General features: G+C 50.1%; 1 protein-coding gene across 2 annotated transcripts; it reads left to right on the forward strand.

The window, feature by feature from the left end:
* The first annotated feature begins 5,480 nt into the window (after window positions 1-5,480).
* Window positions 5,481-15,563, forward strand: BATF (basic leucine zipper ATF-like transcription factor). Of its 2 annotated transcripts, none has more exons than XM_039389681.1 (3): window positions 5,481-5,562; window positions 12,379-12,483; window positions 14,902-15,563. In XM_039389681.1, the coding sequence occupies exons 1-3, from the start codon at window positions 5,512-5,514 to the stop codon at window positions 15,106-15,108; spliced, it is 363 nt and encodes a 120-aa protein (XP_039245615.1). In that variant the 5' UTR covers window positions 5,481-5,511; the 3' UTR covers window positions 15,109-15,563. The 2 variants fall into 2 exon arrangements, with proteins under 2 accessions (XP_039245615.1, XP_027575979.1); XM_027720178.2 differs by lacking the exon at window positions 5,481-5,562 and adding an exon at window positions 10,556-10,621.
* The last annotated feature ends 1,504 nt before the right edge of the window (window positions 15,564-17,067 follow it).

The following is a 17,067-nucleotide window of genomic DNA, read 5'->3' on the forward strand; positions in this document are numbered from 1 at the left end:
GGGAAGGGCTGGCACCTCGGACAGCATGGCTGGGATTTGCCTTTTCTCTGCATCTGGTGCTCAAGAAGTTATTCCCAATTAGCTAAAGTGATGGGCTGGTGTGGTGATGAAAAACCCTCCTCCAGATGCCCTGCTGCTGCGTTAAAATGGGTTTACTTTGGTTTGGTGTTTTGGAGTGACCAACTCAAGTGGACTCCAGACCAGGGATGCATTTAGCAGAGTGGGCAGTGGGTATGATGGCATGTGGTGATAAGCTCTTTGTGAGCAAAGCCTGCTCAGAGGGGAGGGAGTGAGCTGTCTTGTATCAGGACTGCTCTAATTCTGATTAAGACCATCTGCCAAGGGGTTTACTGAACTTCAATCACTTCCAAATTTAATACAGCTTAGCTGTTCTGAATGTTTCTGTGCGACTGACTCTTGGTTCTTCAGCCCTGTATCCTGCTGTCTGTGCAGGGTGCCATGGGTTTTGGTGAAAGGTTAGCCCCTTGGAGGAGGAAAAACTCCTGCCATTCAAGGCAGGATGTGGGTAGGACTGATAGCTCCACATCCCTGTCCAGCCCAAGGGACTCTGCTGGACAAAAAGGCCCCGTTCCAACCCTGGCTCCCAGAATTGCAAACCTAGAGCTCCTAAGAAATACCAGCAAGAAGCTACTTCCAGAAGCTTGCACAGGTTTCAGCAAAAGCAGAGGTTGGGACTGTTTGACAACGAGGTTTCACTGCTGCCTGTCACGTCTCAGATGAAGCTTCAGGAACAGGATTGTTTGCCAGTAACCACCACCTTGTGCTGATGTTATCTAGTTTCTGCAGAATGAATTTGCTGAGTTGTCATCTGTGGCACTGTCAGGGGAAGTCCTGACTCCTGACACTGCAGTTCCTGCCTCTGCTTTGCCATAGCCCCAATTCCAGCAGCATTATCTGGGCTGGTTGGATTTGCTGGACAACTGCTTGTCCTGAAATTGCATGGAGTTGTCAGGAGGAAGTGGGAAGCAAGGCTGTGCTGCAGGCCTGTAGGCTCCCAAATCCAGTCAAGTCACTGGGCAGGCTAACAAATAGTTTCTGATTGAGGATAAAATGGCTACTGACAGCTCATTGCAAGGTGATGCTGAACACCTGTTGACCAGTTAGCAAGAGGGGGTTTGTGCTAGAGCTACTGTGTGGGTATCTGCAAGTGCCTCTCAGTACCCGGGCTACTGGCTTCTGTGACAGAGGCAAGCTCTCTGGGTGCCAGACAGAGGCACTGCTGCATTGCGGAGACATTTGCTGAGTGAGGCATCCCTTTTCTTCTGTGCAGACTTTCCCTACAAGCAAAGTGACCTGATTCACTCACCAGCTTCAGCCAGCAGATAATAGATGAGTAGCTGATAGGTGCTGGTTGCATGCTGGCACTGCTGTGTGACCAGGCAGGATGATGGCACCCCATGCTGCCAGTGTAACAGACTGGCAGAACCAAACTCACTGGTTCAAACAAAATCCCTTGGCTGCAGGCGCAAGGTGTTCTCTGTGTCTGTGCTGCAGAAGCAGACATCTGTTCTGCTGCCTATTGGACACCTCAGGTCACTTGATCACGTGCACAAGTTTTAAGAGCAATGCAAACTGCCAGTGTACCCTACCTGGCCACTTGCACATGAGATGGAACCTCATTCAGGCAGGACTTAGGGGCACATTTCTACATCTGATAGCAACCATCCGCTGCAGCCACAAGTCTGGCATTGCTCAGCAGCTGGATTCATATGCTGGGGTAGCAGCACTTCAGCATTTCTCCCACCCATGCTCTGGAGCATGCCTAAGTGCCAGCTGGCACATAGGTGGTTTAGATGAGAGTGCCAATGGGTACAAGGCTGTGCTCCAAATTCAGGATAGAACTACCTGATGGGTCCCTCTCACTGTGCAGCAGCAGGGAAAGGAGGAAGGCTGCACAACGAATGGGATGAAAATCCATCCTTTATAACTGTAATGCCACGGTACAAGGGAGGAAGCTTCCCTGGCATGCTGTGGTTGCTTTTGTCTGCCCCACTGTGGCAGACAGTTGGGAGACATCCAAAGACAGGTGCTGACCTGAATTAGGGCTGCAGGAAAATTTCCCCATGCGGGGACTAAAAGTCCCACTAGTTTAGAGTGGAAACTAGTGAAATGCCATATGATAGAGATGTGCAGAGCAATGCCTGGCTCAGAGATAAGTCTGTTCCTTTGCTCACCCCCTCACAAGATGTTCAAAGAAATGGAAAGACAACTCATTTCAGACTGGTAAACTGACATACTTCTCACAGAGCCAGCAAAGTGGTTTGTGCAGGTGGACAAGATGCCCTTTTGGCCAACAATTTCAGAGGGCTCACAAGGAACCAGGTATTAACATGAAAAACAAGGATACCCAAAACTGAAGTTAAAAAGTTTGGCTTAAATAAGACAGAAGATGGCATGATTCTTGGACATCAAGTTTGGAGTTTGGTAAAGAATGGCAGGAAGGAGTTTCCATCTTTTTTCTGTCCCCTCTTTGAAGCCGATGTTGACAGTATTATTTATGTCAGGAGGACTGACTCTTCAAGTCAGGGCCTTGCAGCAGCACCACTGGCATGGCTTAGAGTACAGCACTTCTCCCTCATCCCACCTCCAAAGCACTGTCAGGGATGAGGTGCAGGTCACCTGTGTCTGGGCACTGGTGTTAGCAGCCGCTGCCAAAGCTGTGGGCAAAGTAGCCATGCCCCAGGAGGCTGATTATGGAGCTTGTCTCTCGTGCCAGGGTACTGAAGTGTGAGGATGGAAAGAACAGGACTGATGGTCATGTGAAACTATCCATCTCCCTCTGTCCCTACCTCTGCTGCTCTAAGTCCCCTGAGGAAACTTGTGGGACTTTGTAAGCCCTCTGAAACAGCCAGCACTAAATGGGTCCTCCCTTGTGTTTGGGTGTTGGACCATGAGCCTCCCTCCCTCCTCGTGTTTCTCTCAAAAAGGCATTGAAGAGCCCTGAGTTGGGCAGGGGCTCCAGGGGATGGACCAGGTGTGGGACAGGGGCTCAGCCCTGCTGCTGCCTCTCCTGGCAGCCTGCTGTGGGATGGCTTGTCTCCCAGAGAGCTGGCAGCATGAGAGAGCCGTGGGTGCGCCAGTGTGCGCCAATGCAGAGCATCCGGGCTGATGGGGCTTGGACACATATTTGTGTTTTGATAACTCTGCCAGTGTGGTACTGCCAATCAGCACTACTTGCACATTGTACCTTCTGCACAGCTCTCCTTCACAGCTTGTCTAGTCCATGCTCCCCCGTGCTGCCTCTGACGTGCTGTGCTCCAGGACTGCTTGTACAAGCCTCACACATGCCCGGGCACAAGCTCACTGCATGTGCAACCATCAGTGCAGCTACTTGTGCTGAATACCTCCTCCAGCTACACTGCATGAGCTGAAGTATTTCGGAAGCTCATTCCCACCAAATGGGGTGGGTAGAAGGGAGAACTAGTGTAAACATCCATGTAATCCAATATTGAAGCAGATCCCATTGGGGTGGGAACACAGTACTGGTATGAGTGTTGTTTACAGCCATCTTCTGCTGAGGTGGGTGTCTTGGAGTCTAGCTGTAAGAACATGCCCTAAATAAGCTGTACTTAATCCTTGGGAGTCTTGGACATGTTTTATGGTGATGGGTGGTGTTGAAGAACATTTTCCTCTGAATAGCATCATGGAGCAGCAACGTAATACGCTCAAGAATCATGTATTAATTTAAGAGACAAGTAACACATTCACCGTCCGCCCCCATGCCATGCATCATGGGTGCAACCAATACCCAGTAAACATCAAATCCTCCATCAGGCTGTGGTCATCCCCTGGGAGCACAATTTTTGCTGCTTGGTCGCTTCAGTTGGATTCACTGCAGCACTAGCAGAGGCCCAGAGTTGGGTCCTACTGCCACTGTGGCAGGGCTGGACAGCCACATGCGCCTCTCCTGCTCTTGTGGTAGCCTGGAAATGCACATGCTGGACAGCATGAAGGATGCTGGGGCTATAGCCACTTACCAACACCAGTAAGTCTACCCCTGGGTGGATCAGCACTTCTGGTTAAACGGGTCACTGCCCTTCCTCTTTGGGCCTTCCCCGTCATCACCGAACGAGACTGCCACCGAGATGAGTCAAACTGTCAGACAACATCTGCACCCTCCGCACGCCCCGTCCATGCGCTTGGATAGTTCAACTGCTGGGCTCAGCCCAGGCAGCGGAAGCAAAGGAACCCTGGTTGACTGGGGGGCGTCTGGCAGCTGAGCCTTTTCAGTGTCCCAAGTGTGGCTGGGTGATCTGGTCCATTTCTGACAAGATCCCAGAAGCTAGACAGGGCCTGTGGAGGCAGTGAGAGAAAGTTTTGCCTTAAATAGATGTACTCTATTTGGGAGTTTGGGATCTGCTAACCTGGAGACTCCTGTAAGTGCACATCTGAGTACTTGCTCATGAGCTGCAAAGTCCTTACCAGGAAAAGATTAGAGGTTGCTCAACTAATTACCCAACCAGTTTATTTGTATAGGACAGGAGAATGTGGTTCACCTCTTCAAAATAGCCTGGGGTGAACTCTAGTAAGTCTGTGTCTTGACACAGAAACTCCAGTACATGTTGGAAGTCTGACCCTGACAACCTCTTGCCAATCCTTCAGCTGAGAGCTCTAGCCAGGCTTGCTTTCCCCCTCCGGTGAGGTCAGATGTACCCCAGCTACCTGGAGCTTGTTGTCCATATCTGGAAAGCTAACATATTTGGCATTTCCTTTCTATAGCTTCCTTCTTTTAAAATATGAACCAAAGAAAGCATTACTAACGACATTCAACCCCCTCCCCCCCTTAAAACTGGCAAAGCCAAGTACCACAGAGCTAGAAATTGCCAGAAATGGTTTGCCTGGGCAACCTAACTTCAGCTGTCTTGTGTATATGATTACTTCCTGCATTTTGCCCTGGATTGCCACCTCTTCAGCACCCAGACTGGACCTTGGCTGGAGAAAGCAAAAAGCTGGTCAGCTAGGCTGCATCCTTTCTTAGCAGGTCTGGGAAACTCCCATGCAATTGGTGAAGCAAGGGATTGCAGAAAGAAAGGAGGGTCTCCTGGTAGACAGTTGATGCCTCCCTGGAGAGCTGGGTCTGTGTCTACCCCTGCCTCGAAGTTACTCTGTAAGTTGGTAAGCCACATAAGCAAGAGCTTTCACAGGAGCAGCCGCGTCTTCCTCATTTGCCAGAGCTGCTTTACAGAAGTGCTAAAAGTTTGCAGCTGCAGTCACAGACATGAGGATCTGGGGTTTGATTAAATTAAGTGTTATATAGGGCCAAAACCACTGAAAAATTTAGATTCTGGTTGTTTCAAAACATGTTCAAAACAAAATGAAGTACTTACAACCTGAATCTCTCTTTGTCTCTTCTTTTGCACCTGTTAAATAGGGATAACTCCACCCCCAACCCTGAACCTGAAAAGGTGGCTGAGAAGATAGATTAATTAATAACCCTGAAGAACTCACTCAGCACTGAAGCAATGCGCACTAGAAAGAATCCATGAAGAAATGGAAAAGCAGGATGTTGGAGCAGTCTCTGACTGCAGGACAGCAATGAAGGTAACACAGCCTTCCCAGGGAAGAAACCTTAGCGGGTCATGAAGTTACAGAGCACAGCATGTTGCTTGGCATGAGGGTGTAATTACAGTGTGTTTAAGGGAGTTAATTCTGGGATTTCCATACTTTTGAGTGCTTAATTTACAGTACTTGTAATTTATCAGACACTCAGATTGTAAAGTGCCTGTTTCCTGTACATTGGCAGGTTGCATCCAGTAAGGACTAAAAGTGCTGGTGTGATGGGTGTTTGCTCTCTGTTGGGTGGGATGAATTTGCTGGGACTATGCTTGAGCTCTCCTGACATGACCTCCCTCTCACACTCATTCAGCTCAGCCAGGATGAAATAGCTCTGGTGACTGAGACTGGGGAAGCTGCCCACATCACAGACAGGACCAATACATGCTGACAGAGCAGGACACAGCAGAAGTATCTGGTAGAGAACAGGGACTTTGTTCAACACAGACATTTGCTTGACATCTCTTATCAGCACTGATTTCTACACAAAGGTCTTCAAACTCATGTGGGGAATGATAAGGAAATTGCTGCAATTGTCCAAATATTGTAAGAAATTATTTGCATAAAATGCTACATGCGAAGCAGAAACAACCTCAGTGGTTTATAGGAGGCTGAAGTTGGTAGCTGCTGTAGCCTTGATTTTTAAATAGCACTATGCACTGAATGATTGTGCAAACAAGATGAGTGAGATGGATGGGATGAGATGCAGTTTTGAATGTTACTGTCATAAGCCTGTAGCAAGCGAGAGGGCTTGAAAGGAAACTCCTGCACCCACCCGTGCTGAGGAAGCTAGTTACACAGGGGGACATGGACTTTGGAGGCAAAGGTGCTGGCTGCAGCTAAGGCTGAGAAATGGCCCACGTGTTCTCTGGGCTCTGAGGAGCCCTTTTTTTTTTTTTTTTAAATTTCATTTTTTCCTTGTTTAAACCCTGGAAACATAACATCCTACAGAGGCAGGATTCAACCTCTACCCTTTCCAATAGAGGTTTTTTTCCCAGCCACTTCATATGGAAGGCTTGAATAACTTTCCTGAACTGCCCATCCCAAGGTCTTCCTATGCTCATCTTGCTTTGAACCTCAGATCTACACCTTTCCTGCTGCAGTTGGAGCCTGTTGCTTCTTACCCTGCTCTGGCTGCACAGAAACCAATTGACCACCCTTTCCATTACAACATATGAAAGACCACTCCTTCCTCCCCACCCACTTCCCACCCCCAAGACTTCTCTTTTCTAGGCTACATGGACCCAACTTCTTCACTCCTTTCTCTTAGTGCAATATTTCTATGTATTTATCCTTTGTATTGTTCTCTTCTGGACTATTCCACTTCTGGACCTGGGACTCTTAATGGGTACTGGCCCTGCACAGGCAGTACAGGGCAGTGATCTCCTCTGCCTTGTCCCAGCACCCTAGACCTGTACCCAGCTCCTTTGCGACACCTCTGTGCTGCTGGCAAAGCTTTGGCTTTCAATGCTCTGCAGCCCCTGGATTTTTCCCTGCTATTCTGCTGCCCTGGTCGGTTATTCCCCAGATCTTCTATCTACATCTTGCTTTGCTTTATATTTGCATTTGTTCTTGCTGAACTGCATCTTGCTGCTTTCCATTTCTTCAGCAGTTGAGATCACATTAAGCCCAACCTCCAGAGTCCCTGTAGCCACTCTGTCCCAGAAGAACAGGACTCCCTTAAGCGTGCTGTTATTCAGAAGGGACAAATGCAGGACTGGATGGCCCCATACTTCCTTTAAAACTCTCTGGAACTAGCCCTTCTCTATCAAGCTGCTAGTCCAGCAGTAACCTAACATTTGCAAGTTCATCCAATGCCACTAACAGTGATTTCACTGCTACTGTGATCAAGATCAAGAAACCTAAATGATCCCAGAGAGAAACTCAGGGGATGTTATTCACTGTAAATTTAGTCACCTATGTCAAGCACCAAGATTAGGAGAGTGCCTCCTGAGGCTCCCCCTCATAGCAGGGGAGAGCCTGGGGAGGGGCAGCAGGAAACCAGCTCCCCAGCCTGCAGCAGGTGCCAAGGGCAGCTCCCACAGAGCTGTGAGCAGGTGCTGGTGGAGCCATGCTGGTCGTTTCTGCTGCTCTGGGTTGGGGGATTGCATCTCTGACCAGAGGAATGGCACGGGCCACTGCCTGTGAGGAGACAACATGGGTCCTGCCCAGCCCAGAGGAGCACTGTGAAGGCTCTGCCATCTTCCCACCAGGAGATACTGTCTCACAGCACACTTATTCACTCATAAGTGACAGGAATTCATTAGCACTGTAGCCAGCTTGAGGGCAAGGAGTGTGTTTGGGCAAGGCAAAAAAAGGGATGTTCTCTTAGTCCCACTCAGCAAGACCAAGTGTCCAAGCCCTCTCCCCTGCTGTTGCTCTCTCCTGAGGTGTCTCCATCAGTTGTTAATAAAAGCCCAGCTCTGGGCAAACCAAGGTGCAGCTCAAAACTTTCCTCCTGTGGATCAAAGAATAGCCTTTGCCATAGACACGTTCTGGACACTTTTGCACAGACTGTCCGGCTCCTGCCAGGACACCCAGCTTCCCTGCACCACCTCCTGCCAACACACCCGCCACCTTCCCGATTGCCTCCCTTCAGATACTGGCCTTGCTAGATATAAAAGGAAAGAATTCAGTTTATTTGCCCAATAATGGAACAAGGATATTTTTCTCTGAGGAAGAAGCTCCCTCCATCCTGCCCTGAGTAACAGTAGCATGCAGAACAGGATGGGCTGAGACCCACAGGCAGTCTCTGAGACCCACTCACCAGCAGAGGAGTGTGGTTTCCTCAGGAGAGTGGGAATCCAGCACTGTGCTACCTGGAAAGGAAGTGCCGCTCAGGGTTGCAGAGTTCAGAGGAAGTGTAGCAATGGAGCAAGTGAATGGATCCTTCAACAGTTGTGCTGCTATCTGGTGCCTTGGGAAACCTGAACTCAATGCCCCTCATCTCACCAATGCCTTCGGCTACTTCATGCCTGGAGCCAGCCACACCAGAGGAGCCCTGCCTACTACAGGGGGGCTGTACTGCCAGGAGATCAGGTCCCTCAGGGTGGTTCATGCCAAACAAGCAAACCCTTGCAGCCATGTTAGAAAGTGTGGTGGATCCTAACATTTCTCTACAGCACACCAGGAGAAAAAATACACTCCAGGCTGTGAAATGTTTGGATAGTAGAGCCAAGGGTAGGGCACCAGTGCCACAGGATGTTTCTAAAGAGGGAAATGGGTCAAAATGGAGCAGTTTTGCTACTGGAGCTAAGCCAGACAATTTCACCAAGCTGCTCAGCCTGCAGCCAGCCCCATGTGGTCCTTTTTCAGCCCCACATTTGCCCATGTGTTGGCTCTATGAGTAGTGGCAAGGATGGGAAGAAATGCCAGCAATGCCCATGCAAGTCCGCACTGCGTTCCAAGCACGTGCACTTTCTGTGCTGCAATATGGCTGCAAACCCAAAGCTGCCAATACTCTTGCTGTAGTGACCACTGCATCTCAAGTGCCCTTGCTGATGCTCTGCTGCTGAGACTTGCTAGCTGCTCCTTCTTTAGGCAGGAGAAACTCAAACAGAATTCCAATATGCAACAAAAACCAGTAAGGAGGAACTGTGAATTGCTGCTTTCCACAGGAGAGGGTTACTGTGGATGGGTTCATGCCTGTTTCTATATCTGCTCCTTACAGCGCATGCAAGAACATAGTCACTCCAAAGATATGTGCTCCTGTCTGAGAGTAGAGAGTCTGTGTTGGTGTGTACTCCTGGTTCATCCTGGTGGATCCGATAACATGAGCAGATGAGAAAATAAATGGTCCCTGCTTTGGCACTCCCTTCTCCCGCATTGTCACCTCCAGAGCCACTAGCACTGAAGCACTGCTGTCCCAAGGGCTGCTTGCATGTCTTCAGTCTTCTGAGGTTCATGCTAAGGATGGAAGTAGTCCCACAGAGCACAGCCCAGGGGACAAACAAGGGGATGCAAAGCAGCTTCTCCTTACTCCTGTCTGCATGGGCTGATCCATAGATCCTTACATTTACGGCACTTTAATTTGTCTGCCAGGGTTAATATTCCCCTTATGGGCCAGTGGTGACATACTGATGAATGTTCTAAAGTGCTAAATATCTTTACTTTATAGAAAATACTAGTCCTACCAAATCCAGTCCAAATATTCTATGATCCTGAGCCGCCTTCTTAGATAGGACTGGTGCTTCATCGTACCCATGCAAGCCATCTGCACAAACAGCATTTACGTGGCACCTGCTGAGGGTACCCGTCCCCTCCTCAGGACCCACATCAATGGTGTCAGGGATGGCAGGAGGCGGTGGGTTGTGGGGAGATATGTGGCTACCTGGGAATTTCCCCAGCTGGCTTGGGGTGACTGAGGCTGCCTGGGCCTAGACTGACCCCCTGCCTGCGTGGGGCTGGCATGGCACACAGTGCCCCTGGAATTTCTGGGGCTCCCAGCAGCACCTCCTCCGCACTGCCCTCCTTTGAGGGTCCAAGTTTCACAGCCAGAGCTGGGGCTTTTCTTCCTTTCCATCTCTGCTGTTTGTCTCAGAGAAAACCCATCTTGTTGTTTTTCAACTGCCTGAAGGTGTTTTTCGGGGGTTTTTCAGGCTATTTTGAAGCTCATTTTTCCCAGATGTGCTTTTTTTTCTTCTTCTTTTTTATTAATTTTTTTTTCTTCTGTAACTTTTCTTCTTTGCCTTAAAGTTTCCGGCCACGTGACTTTCAGCTTACATCCCCGAGGTTCTGAGAAACCACAGGAGGCTGAGACCTAAAGGGAAGGTGCAGAGCCTCCGAGAGGAGAGGCAGCGAAAGTGTTGGAGTGTTGGGCAGGAGGACAGTGTGCTTCTGGGACGGGTGAGAGCAGGGAAGCCAAGGGCTATCTCAGGGGTGACAGAGGAGGGTGGGGAGAGGCAGAGAAGCAAGACAGAAGGCAGGCACACCAAGAGGACAAAGGAAGCTGAAGAGACCCTGGGAGCCAGAGCCAGGAGCCATGCCCCACAGCTCCGACAGCAGTGATTCCAGCAGCTTCAGCCAGTCTCCCCCTCCCAGCAAGCAGGTAAAGTAGGGACCTTCCCCAGCTCTCCCAGATGGAGAGTCCTTTGGGGTGGGCCATGGATGGGTGGGAGGTAGGGTGGCACCCACCGTTGGTGTTTTCACAGCACAATATGGCAGAGCTTTCTAAGAACAGCTGTGGGGAGAGGGATCCAGGACTCAGCCGAGGGCGCTGGCAGGAGCCCTAGCCACTGAGGTGGGTAAAGGAGGAGAGAGAAGACCTGGTTACCTGTGGCTATGCTGGGGCAACTGAGGGGCCAGGACCCCAGGCATGGTGGATCCTGCAACACATGCCAGGCAGGCAGGAAGCTTCATCATGAGAGTTGGTGCTCTGGCAAGGAGCCTGTGCAGGCACCTCCTGTCCATGAACTGGGGCAGCTCAGGGCCCTGACACTTTGGGTCTGCTTTCTCTTCTGTTCAGCCTCAGAGATTTTTCATCTCAGTAATGCTTGACAGAGGGATTTTGGTTTGTTGCATGGTGTACTTTAATGCAGGTCTTTTGCTGGCAGATACTGACACAAATCCAAGATGTTCCCACTGCCTTTTCTGGCTAAGCTTTATTATATCTGTCATTTGCCATTTCTCTAAGGCTGGCAACAATGGCAAGTACCTGAGACTTTGCTCAGAAATCTTGGGGATGATCAGGGCAGATGACTTTTGGTTTGCAACCAAGGATGAGGAGGCATCCTTGTAGAGAAAGGGATAAAGCACAGAGTTTGCCAAAGGATAGGGACTGGACTTCATGAAGAACCTGCAAGATTCTGTATCTGAGATATTTTCAGGGTCTTGAAAGCAAGGACAAAACGGTTAGGTTCAAAGAAAAAAAATCTTGGGTGGGGGGAGGGGGGAGAGGATGTGGACAGATTGATGGGCTGGGAAGATAACTTTTGTGGCTGACTTTTGTAGTCTTGTGGAGAAGTGGTGGTGTGGATGTTAAAGAGTCCACAAAAGGGGCAGTGCAATATGAAAATAGAAGATGAAAGAGACTGTTTGACAGTTTCAACTGTCAGAAGGCAGCAGAAGGACCAGATCTCAGCAGAGAATGGCTGGTCTGTGAAGCTCATGACCTGGAGCCTGGAGATCTGTTCTTCCCTGCCAAAGGAAGTGTTGCAGTCAGCATTGCAGGCATTGCTACCAAGAGAATCCAGGAAAGAGCAAGCACAGAAATCAGAGAGCTGAAGCAAATGAGATCTGAGTTAAAAACAAAAGCTCAGAGTCTGTCTAGTCAAACAAAGCAAGGGCCACATTGCATTGGTAGGGTCCACAAGAAATAAAGCCTGAGGGAGAAGGGTGATGGAGAGAGGAGGGACCTACAGGGGTGAAAGGAGGAAAACACAGACTGTATCTTTGGAAAAAACGGTTTATCCAAGGATTTGAAATGTCCACATTGCCATTACCCTCCAGACAGACAGGGAAGGGAAAGGTTTTCTGTACGAGAATTCAAATTGTCTCTCTTCCAGAAGGAGGTCCTTACTCTGGTCCATCAATCCATATCCCAGGCCTGGGTGTTGGTGAAGGGAGAGTAGTCATTTCCCAGCAGTACTGGGATGCCTAAGGGTATCAGATGTGCCCCTCCTGGACAACGAGGGTGCCAAAACCATCACGTCCCTGGGCTATGGCTTTATCCTGGCATGGAGGGTGTGTATCCCATGTCCTGTGCTTCAGTCATGTTATCTGCTGTGTCCCCTTCCCACTTACTGCTCTGCAGGAGAAGGGCGAGGGAGGGAATGCCCCGGTTATTTCTATGGCTTGTTTCCCTAGGACTCTTCTGATGACGTGAGAAAAGTCCAAAGGAGGGAGAAGAATCGTATCGCTGCCCAGAAGAGCCGCCTGAGGCAGACTCAGAAAGCAGACACACTGCACTTGGTGAGCACTCCCACTCTTCTTTGTCCTCAGTACTGAGGGCTCACATAGGACACAATGTGCTTTTCCCCTGGGACTTGGTGTGGAGATTCTCAGTGGAAGCAGGACAGGAGAATTGAGGCCAGGGCAGGATGCAGGAGTTAGCACTCACAGCAAGAGCACACAGCCCAGGATGACTGCCACTGAAGCATTTAGTTTTGCACCTAGTTTTGAATCCATCTTTATCTCTCAGTCTTTCATTACTGATTTCCTTTTCCAGTCTCTTCGGAGTGAGTCACTCAGAAGCTCTTTGAAAGCACAGTCTCACCCGGGCTGAATTTCCCTGGGTTTGTGATTCATGCCATCATTTATGCAGAGATGTAACAGCATACAGGGATGCTTTTCTGTGGCACTGTTGGCACCCTTGCAGCTCTTCTTGGTGCGAAGAATTAGATGTCTGCTTTTCAGAAGGGATGGCCACTTCTGGTGGGCTGAGATCCTTTGAATTTTGCACGGTGATAAGTGCAGTCCCATATGTTTTGGGCTACTGGTGGGCAGGATGAAGAACACACAACCTGCAGTGGACAGAGACCATCTTTATCCCTGCACTGGCTTGGCTGTCATTTGAAAAGTGGTAGTTGAGCTCATGTTCAAAAAACCGTCCTTTGACTTAGCGATCTTCATATACCCCCATATCCCAATTTTTGGGAATAATTCTTGAGAATTCAGTCCTGAACCTTCCTCCTGACATAGTGGCCTCATCGCATGGTTGGAGTTGGGTTTAAGGCAGAGATTTCACTCTTTTCTCAGTAAGTGATGATCGTTCTAGAGCTGACATGGCTCTAGGCTGGTTGCATAATATCTGCCAGCAGCAGTGGCTCTGGGTGACTGTGCCTGAGAGGGGTAAAGAAATACCCTTTCCTTGGGGTCAGTGCTCTCTCCAAGGTAATCCTAGAGGTAGATATGGGCTCTGTTCCTTCCCCAGGAAAATCCCACCTAGCTGTGCACCGAGAATTGGACTGCTTTTCTTAGAGCAGATAGCAAATCATTTGAGATTACTACCGCTCAGCTGGCATTGATAGCACACAGTCCTTGCCTTCCCATGGGGATGGGAGCAGCAAAGCTAAGTCCTGGATCCTGACAGACAGATGTAAAAATGCAGAGAAGCAAGTAGAGGATGGATGGTGAGTTTCTGCTAGTTTTTTTTTTTTCATTTCCTGGTGGATAGTGAACGCCTGCTGCTCCTGGGTTTATTCCCTGAGCGCTCTTTGACTTTGGTCGATTCTGAATCAGGGACTTTGGTTCCTTGAAGTGGTTCTGCCCAGAAGAGCATGGCTCAGCTTAAGCTATGGTGGTATGAAAGGAGCCAGCAGCTCCATCTGCCCCAGGGTTTTGTAGTTTGTGTTTTGAGAGGAATGAGTCATGGGGAGGCTGGAGCTCCCAGCCCCTGGGTGATTCCCATCAGTTCCTGAGTTCCATAGCAGTCATGATTTCCAAAGAATTTGGTCATGTCCTTGAGATGCTGTGTGACTCCTGCAGTGACAGCAGCTGTAACTGGTAGGTGTGTTTCACCTGTGCGCAGAGAGCAGGTGCCATCAGAAGTCAGCATGGCAGCGGAGGGGTGAGCAGGGGGATGACATGTTCACTTTGCCAAGGTGGTGGTGCAGCTTTCCAGGGCCTCAAAGTGCTGAGTCCTGCTTTAGCTGTCTCGGCTGAGATTGCAAAGCCTGCTGCTGCATCCTCCCTCCCTCCTCTGGTCCTGCCCAGGCTGCTGGCTCCATGGTCAGTTGGTGCCTGCGATGCTCCAACCTGGAGCTGGCTGAACTTCACAAGGTGAGGTAGCAAAGGCTTCGATGCTCTCAGTGTCGTTGAGACGAGGCTGAGCATCTTTATTAACCCCTTTGTTGTTATTCTCATTAATAACAGTATTGATTCAGTTCTTCTGAGGCCTCAGTTTCTCTTTTCTTCTGACTCAAGTGTCTTCCCCTCCTCCCCACCGTGCCACTGCTTTCCCCGGCTGCTAGCAGGAAGCAGTGAGTCTCTTCTTTCCAGGGCAATGACAGGTTTCCTGTGACAGGTGGTTTTCTGGTTAAAGACGGCGGTTATTCAGCTCGCTCTCCCCCGGGGGCTGGGCTGCCCGGGAAGCACCCGGAGATGTGCGTGTGCATGAGAGGGAGCGAGAAAGCCTGGGCGGGAGCAAGCCACAGTCACTTCTCGTAAGCCGGCACTGGGGAGCGTGTCTGGGGCCGCCAGCATCGCACTTGCACCCGGTCTGGCCAGCTGGGGGAGGAGGGTTTGCCCAGGCAGGGCTCTGTGACGAATTTACCAGAAATATGTCATTCTGGAAATTCTGTGGGGCAGAGAGGCGCAGGACCACAACCCCCCTGTCCCTAGCTCATCGGCTCCCACACTGAGGAAGTCCCTGTGGTTTTCTGTCCTCAGGAGAGCGAAGACTTGGAAAGGCAGAACGCTGCCCTGCGCCGGGAGATCAAGCAGCTGACAGAGGAGATGAAGCACTTCACCTCGATGCTGAGCTCCCATGAACCACTCTGCTCCATCCTGACATCCCCTCCACCGCCTCCAGAAGTGCTTTACGCCACACACTCCTTTCACCAGCCCCACATTAGCTCCCCACGCTTCCAGCACTGAGCTGGAAGTAGGACGACAGCCTGCCAGCTCCACTGATGGCAAGAAGTAACTTCGTGGGGCTCACTTTTCCATCCAAGGGAAGGAATTGGACAAGTGGACATTCCTTCTTAAAGTGTGTACTCTGAGTGACTTGCCTAAGACTTACTTCCTGTACAGAAATGGCAGAGCCACCACAAAGCATCTTGGGACAGTTTCCAGCTTGGATCCTGAGAAGAGGAGGCAGTCACAAAAGGGCACCAACCCCCTTCTGTGGTGCTTGTTTGGGCACACTCACAAGAGCGTGCAGCACCGACAGCCTCCATAAGAGTGGCTGGATGTGACATGCAACAGCCGGAGCTACAGGAAGAGGAATGGGAGCAGGGGTGGAGGAGGTTGGGGGCCACAGAGTATCAGGGAAAAACTGGTTTATTTTTGTAAAATAAAGATTGAAAATTCTTAACTCTTTGTTTCCAAAATAAGGTCTGAGTGAATCCTGGCATGATACAGTGAAGACACAGGTGGCAGGACAGGGAGAGCTAGGAGTCCAAGAAACAGCCCTGCATATGCAGAGGTCTAATCCAGGGCCAGCAACTGCAGCCTCACATTTAGAATGGGGGCCCATGTGCATAGGCTAGGCAGGCTGAGGAGCAATGGTTTGTGAAGTGATGGGGTCCCTGGGGAGGATGGGTCCCTCCTTGCTGCAGGGCTGGACTTGGCTAATGAATCTGATGTGCCATGTAACATCACAGGTCTCTTCCCTGCTGACCCTCTTGGCTCCCTGCTACTGATGGCTATACCTCCACATGTTCCCCTTGCATGCGTGGAGGTGCACTGCCATATCATGGTAGCTCACACGCAGCTCTTGGTGGGCTGGTGGAGCCTTCAGGCATGGAGGGAAGCGGTGATGCTGTGCTGGAGTGCACAGGAGAAGTAGGACCTAGCAGGACTCTTGCTTCAAGGCACCCTGCTAAGGTATGTAGCTGTAGCCTATGCTGTTTCCCCTTGCCCAACCAGTCATAGCTCTACAAAAGACTACTGCACTACCTCATGCATTGAAACAGATGAAACCTGAAAGGTCAGAGAAGATTAGGTTGGTACTGCTGGGTGTGATCTACTGGAAACACAAACTGGTCCATACAGATGGTCTCTACACCTTATACCCCACCAGCCAGCAGTCACCTACCACCCCCACTCTATACACAAAGCTGAAGCCCACCTGTTGGTGCAGGTCCTGTTGCTAATGGTGGCTCAGGACTGCTGCCATCTTAAAGGAACATCAGCTGCAATTTTTTCAGCACAAGCAGTGCTGTTGACACAGGCTTTTAAATGAGAGAAATAGATTCAATTCGTAGATATCCTTCTTTCAGGCGCAGGGAAACAGCATATTTCATGGGGTTTGGCCCATCATCGTAGCCCACAAGAGAGGTTGGATAAGTCTGTAATGTGCTGTGCTGCCCACATTTTCTCTCTGGTTTGCACTAGCAGGAGGATAACCAAATACTGCCATGCCTCAGCAAGCTGCCCTCAGGAGATGCACAGGTAGCACTGTGATTTCTCATTCCATGATCTATTCAGGTGCTTCTGCCTCCAGTTTCTGGGCCAGCATGGGAAGCACTGTAGTCAGAGACACTTAGTGTCAGCACGTGGGCATGGGTGTGGGCACCACCACCCTACAAAAGCAGTGCTGAGGCAACGGGTAATTGCACTGGCCCTCCCTGTCTGTGCAGGTCTGCCCCTTGCCCCAAGGGGGATGTGCACACATAGGGAAGGATGGTGGTTGTTCCAGCCAGGCAGCTGAGTTTCTGCATACAGGACATGCAGAATACATCTACAAGAACAATTTCATTGTGTCTTACGCCAGCCCTCTGTGCTGGATCTCACACCAATAGGCTTCACTCCATCCACTGATTCAACAAATAGAGCTGCCGATCCTTGCACAGGCCACGCTTTCAGTCACCCAGGCTACACAGGCTCTTCCCA

The sequence above is a fragment of the Pipra filicauda genome, unplaced genomic scaffold (assembly GCF_003945595.2).
Source record: "Pipra filicauda isolate LSUMZ 115617 unplaced genomic scaffold, ASM394559v2 scaffold75_size2874737_pilon, whole genome shotgun sequence".
NCBI lineage: Eukaryota > Metazoa > Chordata > Aves > Passeriformes > Pipridae > Pipra > Pipra filicauda.